Raw genomic sequence first — 11443 nt, 5'->3', positions numbered from 1 at the left:
ACTAACACTCATAAAATAATTACATGTATATCTCTCAAAAACAAAAAGTAGCATAGTGCACAAAGCATCCACATTCATGCATGGCCGAGAAAGGGCCGTATTCCCAAGGGGTATTGACATAGACAACCTACCTTAATGCAAGCACAAGTAGATGCTTCCATGACTCGAACCTAGGGGTGGCAAACGGGTGGGTCGGGTCGGGTCGGATGGGATGGGTTGAAAACGAGTAATGAAAAAATAGATAAATTATCCGACCCGGCCCATATTTAATACAGATAAAAAATAGGTTAACCAGCGAATAATATGTGTAACTATAATATCCATGGCTTCATGAATATGATCATTTTGGGAGAATTCCTAGTCTCCCAAACTTGAGGAACCCCTAATTTGAGGTCCTAGAAATGTAAAAGTTAAATCCATTAGTTATTCATTTTCTAAAGAGTTAATACCCTAAAATCCCCCTAAATATCATATTTTTATCAGTTTCCTATTTAAACTATTCAGTGTCTCCAAAACCCCTCTGAAACTATATTGCCCTTCATACTAAAACCTCCATTTTGCATTCTTAGAGGTGCGTCTAGTACACGCTCTAAATTATCCAAAAAACTTGCCATGTGGCACTATATGTGGCTGTTTAGCCTAGCCTAAAACCCCCATAAACTATAACTTTTTTGCCAGTTACCTACTTAAACTATCTAGTGCCCCCAAAACCCCCTTGAACTATGTTTCCTATATATTAAAACCATATGTCGAATTTTTAGATGTGCGTCTCTCTAACTATATTAACTTATAATTTGTAGTAAATTTTTTATGTAGTTTGCTCATGATATTTTACTCTCGGATGACTGATTAATTCTAGGAGTTTAATTTTGCCAAAATAGCATCTAATATAATGGGTTAACTTTAGATTTAATTGTGGTTGTACTTTATACTAGACTCTAATTGACTAATTCCTTATTTACATTCACTTTCCAGCACAATAAAAAAAATAAAGGCATATGGTATAGCATTTATGATAAATCATCTTATATTACATAAACAAGATTATACAAAATAAAAATTTTGCAAATAAGAAACTAATCGGTCAACAATTACATTCTATAATTCTAAATTACACAAATAAGGTTTAAGAAATTCAACTTTATTCTCTACAACAAGGTGTAGGTTTAATAAGAAGGTTTAAATGGATGTTCTTTCAACGGTATGTGTCAAAGATATGCAAGAAGACTAAAAAAGAAAGAAAATAAATTATTTCGAAGGAAACAAGAGAGGGAGAAATTTTTCCAGAGGGATCCCATATTTAGAACTGAAGAAAAACGGTGAAAAAATGAAGAGGGTGAAAAAATAATAAAGGAAGGCGAAAAAATAAGGAATAATGGTGGATATGAAGGAAATAAGGAGAATATTTAAAACAAAAACAAAGTTGAAAGATGGTTAGGCTAATTAGCCATTATATCCCGTCAGGTGGGCAATTTTGATGGCTTTTTTCAGCCGCCAACCGCTCCCAAGCGAGTGTGTACACATATTATGCCAGATGAGCAATGAAGGAGTTTAGATATGAAGAACAATATAGTTCAAGGGGATTTTGGGGACACCGAATAGTTTAAGTAGGAAACTGACAAAACCGTGATAGTTTAAGGGGGTATTAGGATGTTAATTCTTTTCTAAATGGATAATATGTTTTTTTTATCCATATTTGACCTATTTTTAAAGAGTTCATTATCCAACCCATTTTTAATGGATAATATGAGTGGTTAACTATTTTCTTTTAACTATTTTGCCACTCCTGCTCGAACCCGTGACATATAGACAACTTTACCGTTGCTCCAAGGCTCCTCCTCTTCTACATGTAGATCTCTATGATTATAATAATTGGTAACCTGATAAAAAGGATAACTAACATACTACAACATGTTAAAGTACACTGATAGTGTAAAATAATCTTTACAATGCTAGTATATATAACTTAAATCCATTCTAAAAGAGTCTATCCATCATATGTTCTATCACAATAGTTTGAATAGTGTACAACCAGGGAAACAAAGTTAACTAAGCCGGTAGCATGGTTTTCTATATGATGTAATTTTAGGGAGTACACCTTTTAAGATTATTTAGATCGATTCTCCACTGTCCAAGCATAGATGCAATGAGGGTAGAATCAGCAAATTGTCATAGCTTTGCAAATTCAATTGCCTGCTTTCCCTCATGACCTTTACTGAAGAAATAATTGAAATAATCTGAATAAATCACCTGCTTATACAACGGTTTCTCTCCATTTTCTAGCACTTGTGGCAAAGGACCAAAAACTGCATCGGGCGCTGGATTCACAAATATTGGCACTGATACTCTGTTCCTATTGGCATTTACAATCACGCGATGCTCAACGCTCTTGTACCTATCGTTGCTCATGATCTGAAGGACATCCCCTATATTGATTACGAGCGCTCCTTTGACTGGGGGCACATGAATCCAGCCATCGCCTTTGGGTTCTCGGACATAAAGGCCACCAACATCATCTTGTAGGAGCATAGTGATTGAAGAGACATCAGCATGACGGCCAGCACCAGCAGTGAGCTCAGGGTTCGGGCACGTAGGGTAGTGAATGAGGTTAACAATCAGCGTACCCATTACAACAGACTTCATTGCTTCATCAATCTGCTTCACATTTAGTCCCTTGAGCAGCACCTCTAGAAGCTTTACTATAACAGGTTTAGCCCACTTCATGTACTCCAGAACCTGGTCTCTGTAGAAGTAAAATGATGTTAGCCCCAAAAATGGTCTAAACGGATAGTGATATTGAATAGCAAAGGAGCTCAACAACTAAGAGCGGTCGCCGTGGGCGAAGCTACGCTATGGTAAGGGTGGTCAATTGACCATCCTTCGTTGGAAAATTACACTACGTATATAGGTAAAATATTAGGTTTTAGAGGTATTTAACATATATTGAACACCCTTTGTCAGAGATTTTTTTTACTTCTTTCAAGTTTGAACACCCTAAGAAAAATTCCGGGCTTCGCCACTGGCGGTCGCAGTCCTATTTGAGGGAATGGTTTGGAAGGCTAGTGGTCATATTAGTCATCGAAAGGGAAATGCCTAGAGCTGCTTCAACATTGCCTTTCATCAGTCCTGGCTGTGTGGAGTAGACCTCACTTGCTCTTTGGCTCCGGCCTTTAGGCCCCTATTGGAAATGGTTTATTTTATTATAAAAGAAACACCAGGAGTTACGTCTTATTCCCGAGGAGATGTTTGATCTTCCTAGTCTAGGGGCTTCTTGTAAGGACTAGATACAACCACTATACGGACTAGAATCTGCAAGAGCAAATTAAATGCATATTTTGTTTATGCTTGGTACTAGATCAGCAAATGCAACTTGATAATTCTCTCGCTATGTGGTAATAGTTCTCTCAACATTTTAAACAGACAACACTACTTAGATATCGGATAAGTATTTCCGAAGGCTAAGCCACAATAGAACTTGCAGCTTTTGCTAATTTCCAGAGAGCTTTGCTGGGATCTAATAACTTAGTATCAATTATATACGGATAAGTTATCTAGCAATGATATAAGTGCATTTTGTTAGAATTCTTCTGCCTTCAAAGAGCTATTTATTTTGTTTTATTTTAATCTTAACTAGCATTAGTAGAAGTTCTCAAACACTATCACTTGGAAACTTGGCATTCACCAAGTTGAAAAGCTAGCAAGTCTGCAAATGTTAAAGGTGACAGGATTGACAAATGATTTGCACAAATTTGAATATATTCTTCAAATTATAGTCTAGACACTGTAGTTTGTCATACATCATTAATTCATAACTCTCATAATATAGAGTAAGATCTGTAGATAATATTAAAAAAATGTTTAAATATTTCGCCATTGATGCCAAATGAAGAAAAAGTATATAAGTACTAGCATTTCCTTACTACGTATTCTTTTTATCATTACAGTAGTTGTTTATAATATTGCAAGATGCAAAATTCCGTATATCATGCTAAATTTACTCTTTGCATACAAGAAAGAGCATTCCAATTAAGTTTGCATTCAAGGTGTCGCTAGTGGTCAATAAACTAGGTGTAAAATTGGAGATAAAAAATACTGGGTGATTTCTTCTCATATGCCAACACACGTAAATTGAGATAGCAGACCACGTGGGATGGTGGAGATCCGTGCAAACTGACTCAAGAATTTAGTCTAATAGGATAAGTTTTTAGCAGTTAACCAAGTTTAGACCAAACAGAGAATTCAGAAATAAAAGAGCTTGATAGATTGAAACTTTAAACAGGAATTGTTAATGTTTCTCTCTTACTTGGAAACAGCAGGCCACAACATAGTGCTGCTCTCATCCTCAGAATCATAGATATGAAAAAGGTAATCTTTCCACTCCAAAACCTTCTCAGCCAGAGGACTAAAGCTGGTCTTCAACTGCACAGTATGAGTAGGTGAATTCTCTTTCAAATACTTCCTCCTTTCCTCAACGGGCAACTCAAAGAACTTGTGCCCAGCTTCTAATACATTCTCAAGAACTTCAACTGGGATTCCATGATTAATGATCTGAAAGAAACCCCATTTCTCTGCTGCATCACATATTGACTCTGCAACTTTTGGATCATCACAATTTGAGAAATCAATGATGGGTATGGATTCTGAGGACACTATTTGGGTAAAATTTAGTCTTTCTATTTGAGGTTGAATGAATTTTTCAGGTACGTTCTTGAGACCAATTTGGGAAAGACCCTTTACTCCATTGCCTTTGTTTACTAGAAAATCAATGAGATCTGATGAGTTAGTGACTTCTGCAGTAGACATTTATTTGGTAAAATCGCTTTGGTATGCTGACAGCAAAAGGCTCAAAGGAGGGGAAAGTGAGAAAATAGTTATCTCGTTTATGGACAGGGTCGTTCAAGTAAATCTAATAAAACTAGATAAACCGTAAATTAATCTAGCCAAAATACCTTAAACCGACCCTAAATTTGGCTCAGATTATTAGTATCATCCCCAAATTATGCCCCGATCTTAATTACCCCCTCAACTTGGCCTTTTGAGAGACATTACCCCCTAGACGCTGATGTGGCAAAAAGTATGGGTGCACTTGCCTGCCACGTGGATTTTTCTGTATAGGTGGCATCTTTTTGAAAAATAAAATATATTTTTACCGTTTTAAGAATATTACTTTTTTAAATAATTTTTTTCGAATATAATTTATAATAAAACTTGGATAGAACTACATTATCTAGGCTAAATATTTTTATTTGGCCAAAAATAATAAAGTTTTAGTTAATCTTTTTTTGAATTTGACCTGAAAATAAAGATTTATACAATTGAAATAAATAGTCAAGGCATCTAAAAAGTTATACAAAATATATAGTTTGAAATTAATTATTTTGGCTATAATTTTTTATATAGCTCTAAATTACGGTGCTCTAAAAATATATATATATTTTTTTTACAGATTTTACCTAAAAAAGTAAAAATACACAGTTGAAATAAATATTCATTGCATCAAAAGAAAAAATAAAAAGAATGTATTGATGCAATGTCTATGTATTTTTTTTATAACTTTTTAGATGCATTGACTATTTATTTCAATTGTATAAATCTTTATTTTCAGGTCAAATTCAAAAAAAGATTAACTAAAACTTTATTGTTTTTTGCCAAATAAAAATATTTAGCCTAAATAATGTGGTTCTATCCAAATTTTATTATAAATTGTATTCGAAAAAATTATCTAAAAAAGTAATATTCTTAAAACTGTAAAAATATATTTTATTTTTCAAAAAAATGCCACATATACAGAAAAATCCACGTAGCAGACGAGTGCACCCACACTTTTTGCCACTTCAGTGTCTAGGGGGTAATGTCTCTCAAAATGCCAAGTTGAGGGGGGTAATTAAGACCGGACATAGTTCGGGAGGATACTAATAATCTGAGCCAAGTTTAGGGGTGGTTTAAGGTATTTTGCCATTAATCTATGGTCAGCCTGGTGCACAAATCCTTTATGCATGGGTCGGGGAAGCGCCAACCTTATTTAGTTATGTATTTTACCTTAGTGTTACCTTAGCTTAGCTGTCAATTAGTTAGTTTGTCACATGTTATAAGTGGAGGACTCCATATGTGTATATATGTACTCATTTACTGAACTAGTGAGATTGCACAGTTCATTTCTAAAATTGTTTTCTCTCAGACTTCTCTCTTTCTCTCGAAGCTTATGAAGTTTCACCACGGGAGCTCAAGCTTGAGCTCGAGGTTCTCTGTGCCTTCTTCCTCTTGACATGGTATCAGAGCATTGCTTTATGAGATCCTACTTCTCGATTCTTGTTGAATCGTGATTTTCATCACAAAATCAGGAATTTCAATTTTGCACTAATTTTTCAATTTTGACTCTTTCTCTTCTCCCAGATTAACTCTCACATGGCTATTCTCGATCAAATTGACGATTCCGGCATCGCCTCAGGTAGTCCTATTTCTACCCTTATTTATGAGCCCAACATAGATCTAAATTGTTCCTTTTACATGCACCTTCTGACAACCCTGGTGCAATATTGGTGACGACTCCTTTCAACGGTATTGGTTATCGATCTTGGAGGAGAAGTGTTCTACATCTCTTCGTCAGTGGATGCGTTGTGACGACATGGTTACTTTGTCGATCTTAAATTCTTTTGCTAAAGATATCGTAAATAGCATAGAATATGCAAATGATGCTGCAAAATTATGGAGAGAATTAGAGGATCGTTATGACCAAACTAATGGAACCAAGCTATACCAAATTCAGAAAGAAATTAATGATTTGTATCAAGGAGTTCTCGACGTTACACGTTATTACACAAAAATAAAAAGGCTATGGGAAGAATTGAATAATTTGAGTGCCAAATCTCAATGTAGCTTCCACTACACCTGTGGAGCCAAAGAGTCCATGCATAATGCCGAACAAGACAGGCGTCTGATTCAATTTTTGATGGGACTTAATGAGGTATATACAGTTGTGCGAGGTAGTATTCTGATGATGAATCCATTACCATTAGTGGCTCAAGCATTTTCTTTGCTGATCCAAGAGGAAAAACAAAGGGAAGTCAGACCAAATGACTCGTTTATGATGGAATCTGCATCTATGAATGTCAATACTTCTAGGAATATCAGCTTGCCTACAATTGAATCTACTTCTTTGAATGTCAATACATCTAGAAATGAGAACTTCAAAACCAATTATTCAACTGGGAATCACCCAAATAGCAAGCCTCGTCCATTCTGCGATTACTGTAAGCATCTAGGACATACCAAATAAGCGCTTTAAGTTGCATGGTTATCCTCAAAACAACAACTTTAATCCTACGTTCAATAAGGGTAAGAGGATTTCTACCAATGTGCATGGTGCACCAGTTGAATCCATGTCAGTTAAGGATGATGGGATGAGCTCTCAAAGGTGCAGTGACAAAAACAACATGAGTTCCCCTCTCAATTTGACTAAGGAACAATATAGGCAACTATTCAATCTACTACAAGAATTTCACATTAGAGGGGGAGGAGAGAACACCACCAGTCTGACTGTAACCAATGGAAATGCCAATTTTGTAGGTATATTTGCTTGTTCTGCCTCTGTCTTGTCTATTGATTTTGGTTTGCTATCATGTAGATGTTTTACACCAAGTGTTAACCTCTGGATTTTAGATTTCGGAGCATCCAACCACATGACCTTTAACAAATCCCTACTATCTCACACTAAAACTCTTTCATATCCTTTGCTAATCACCCTAACAAATGGCTATTGAGTGAAAGTGATAGAAATTGAAACCGTAACACTTGCATCTCAGATAGTATTGCATAGAGTCCTTTATGTGCCTTCCTTTAAGTATAATCTCATATCTATTCATTGCCTTGCTTCACAGCTTAAAAGCTTAGTTGCCTTCACTGACTCTTCATGTCTTCTGCAGGCCCTTTCAATGAAGAGGCCTCTAGAGATTAGTGAGATCAAAGATGGATTATATCTCCTCTGCTCCAGCTGTCTAAAGAACTCAGTTTCTCTTTCAAATTCTTCTCCTTTGAATTGTTGCACTATTTTACCTACTTCATGTGATGTAAATAGTTTACGTTCTCATATTCACTCACCTGTAAATGATTCACACACTCACACTCATTCATGTTCACTTGTAAATACTCCCAATTGTAATAAAACTCAGTGCTCTACTTCATATTATGTTTTGCTTAATACAAACAATGTGGACCTTATATGGCACAATAGGTTGGGACATGTAACTTTTGTGAAGATGAGGGGTATATCAAAACAGCCTTTTCTTTGTTCAATTTGCCCCATGGCCAAACAATCTAGGCTACCATTTCCTCAGAAAACTAGCTCCACTAGTAACATCTTTGATCTCCTACATGTTAACCTGTGAGGACCTTATCATGAACCTACCTATGACAACTTTAAATACTTCATTACCTTAGTGGATGACTATAGTAGGTACACCTGGACATACCTCTTGAGCTCAAAAAGCAATGCTTTATAGATCATTAAAGCTTTTGTGTCTATGGTTAGTACCCAATTTCAAACTAAAATCAAGTGTATTAGGTCACACAATGGCCTAGAGTTTACTAGCACCGAGTCCACTCATTTCTTTCACTCCAAGGGAATTATTCATCAGAAAACATGTGTTGATACCCAATTTTTCCCTATATATTTTTATATGCAAAATACTTTCAAAATAGCAGGTATATGCATATATAAGTATGTCCCAAGATTTTACTATTTTTTCTCTTAATTTTTATAGATTTTTAAATCTATTTATTGCCCTAATTTATCAAGAAAAACCCAATAATTATCCCCAAAATTATCATTTTGGGTGATTCACTTATTGTATTCTCATATTTATATTAAAATATATCTGGCATAATTTTTACATATTTTTACAAATTTGTTTAGTAATTTTAAAGTTAAATTGCATATAATTGCAATTTTAGCCTATTTTAAGATTTAGTTGTTTTCATAATTATTAAATTGACTCAAGTATTTTTTAATTTGATAATTATGTATTATTAATCATTTTAGTACCTTTAATTTATTTTCAGAAATTATTTTACTATTTTTTATAAAACAAATAAGGGAAAAGTGGCTATTTAAATACTAGCCCTATTTCATTTCAATTGTAGCCCAAATCAACCCCCAATTGAACCCAATTGCAATTTCAAATTACTCGGACCTTTTTATAAATTACCCGACCCCTGACCCGTTTAATTCAACCCGCCCAGCTCCCCTTTTGATCCAGGGCGTTGATATTTTGATCAACGACCACAAACCCTCCTTTCCTTTTTTAATCTATCAACACCCCTTAACCCTAAATCAGTTCACCTAACCAGCCACCTCTAAACTCTCAAACTCTCTCGAACATTCCCAAACCCTAACCGCCTCTTACCACCACCTCCACCTTGAAACCCACCGGAATCCATGACTTCTCAGGCTATGAGAGTCTTATACTCACCTTCTCTTGCTCCCACGCGCCTGATCTCTGAAGATTCAAGGCCTGGGCTCGAAGGTTTGCACCCAGACCTATGTCGATTCAAGGTTCCACGGCCATCTCCGGCTTTACTACGGCGTACCATGGTGGTTTGAGCCTAATTCCGACCTCTCCGACTCAGATCGGTGACCTTTCAAAGCCTATCTCACTTCTAGGGTTCTTTAGAAACCATAACCCTTCGAGGTTTTCTCCGATTTCCTTAGATCCGTTGTGTATTTGTGATCTCATTGAGTTTTCCAATGATTTCCCTAATTTTTCTTTCAAAAATTACTTTCAAAACCGCTTCGTTTCCGATCTAGGGTTTTCTGAAAATGCTTAAGTGTTTCTCTGACTTTCTTTTCCTTTTCTTTTGTGTGTATTTGCCTCTACTTTGTTCTATGTTTTCCTTCTACCTTGTATGTTCTTCTACTGAGTTTTTACACCCCGTTCTTGTATGTTCTTTTACTGAGTTTTATATACTCCATGCTTGTATGTTCTTCTACCATGTTTTCCATACTATGCTCTCATATACTTTTCTACTGTGTTCTTATATTTTTTGTCTTCTACTATGTTCCCGCATGTTTCTCCTACTGTATTTTCCTGCTAAGTTCTTAAGTTTCCTTATTTTCCTTCTATTAAGCCCTGTTTAAGTTTCTTCTGAAAAATCTCTTAAGAATGTTTCTTTTACTGTTCCTATCAGTGTTTTTCTTTTGAGTGCTTCTACTATGTTCCGCATGTTACTTTGCTATCATGTTTTTCTCATGAGTTTCTGTTGATTAAAGAAGCATGCAAGAGGTTTCAACTCTGAAACCTCTGAGCCTGTTTCAACTACTTGCCTCCTTATCTCTGTACTTGATTCAAGGTGAAAACCCTAGAATTTGGGGTTCTGCCGAGGTTTGATTGAACTAGGGTTTTATTTTAGAACCCTTAACTCTTTCAGACTGACATTGAGTCTCTGAACTGAGTTTGGACATCTTTGTATTCATATAATGCTGAACTTTTTGCTAAACTCTTCTTTTTTTCTGCTGATTTACACGACAGTTTTCTTTCATGCTCACATGCTCCTTATATATGATGAATTTTCCTCTAAATGGTTTTCAAATTTGCAATTAGTGCAAACTTCTTTTTGAATATAGCTTGATTGATTTCTTTCCATCTTTTACTGATTTCCTCTATTACTTAACTTAAGTAAAACCCTTCTTCATCTTTTCTGACTTGGTTCATTCATACCAAATCTCAGACCTTGTGATTTACTGGCCGTTAATTGACTCCCTTACCTTATTTGCACAAATTGTGTACTGACAAAACCCTGTCCTTCAATAACCTTTATGCATTTGCCCTCAATTGCATGCTTTACACAAAGTGTTTATTCAATTCTTTTCCTTAAATGGTTTTACTCATTTTGAATCTGAATCCCTTAATTAAGGAAAGCCTTGTGTAATTGATTGACAATCAATTTTCAAAGTATTTGCTTACCTTATTTATGCCTGCCTTCTACACTATAAAGGGCGTGACCCTTTTCACAAACACACACTTCAGACTTCACAACATCAGAATCTCTTTTGAATTCTCAGTCTCACATACTATAACTCTCTCTTCTTGTCTGCACTGAGGTTTTTACCAGACTACTGCATTTTTCTCTACTTGTTTCTTTGAAACCGGCATGTTCTAATTTCAAATTTCAGCATCCCTACAATGTGTTTACTTACAACTTTCTGCATTTATGTCTACTTTACTACTTCTGCAGAGTTAAATACTTAAACTAGCATGTTGATTCCCTTTTGCTTGTTTCTGCTATGAATCCCTATTCCTTATTTCCCTTTATGTGCTTTGAGTTACAGTTTAAAACATGACAATATATAAGTTATTGTCTATGGATTGAACTTTATCTCTTAGGGGATCCTAACCTCTAAACAATGTGTTCCAGTAGGCTTATGGGTGTGCCAACATCTCCCATTGTT

At 35.4% G+C, this 11443-nt stretch overlaps 1 protein-coding gene across 1 annotated transcript; it reads right to left on the bottom strand.

Moving 5' to 3' along the window:
- Window positions 1-1884: 1884 nt before the first annotated feature.
- LOC107770966 (feruloyl CoA ortho-hydroxylase 1) lies at window positions 1885-4891 on the bottom strand. Its single transcript, XM_016590293.2, has 2 exons — window positions 4304-4891; window positions 1885-2743 (listed from the first exon to the last, which is right to left on the bottom strand). Exons 1-2 carry the CDS (start codon window positions 4801-4803, stop codon window positions 2170-2172), a joined length of 1074 nt encoding a protein of 357 aa, XP_016445779.1. The 5' UTR covers window positions 4804-4891; the 3' UTR covers window positions 1885-2169.
- Between the last annotated feature and the right edge of the window lie 6552 nt (window positions 4892-11443).

This window comes from Nicotiana tabacum, chromosome 18, assembly GCF_000715075.1.
Source record: "Nicotiana tabacum cultivar K326 chromosome 18, ASM71507v2, whole genome shotgun sequence".
NCBI lineage: Eukaryota > Viridiplantae > Streptophyta > Magnoliopsida > Solanales > Solanaceae > Nicotiana > Nicotiana tabacum.
Note: the sequence above shows the minus strand (reverse complement) of the source record. Positions and strands in the feature narration are given on the sequence as shown.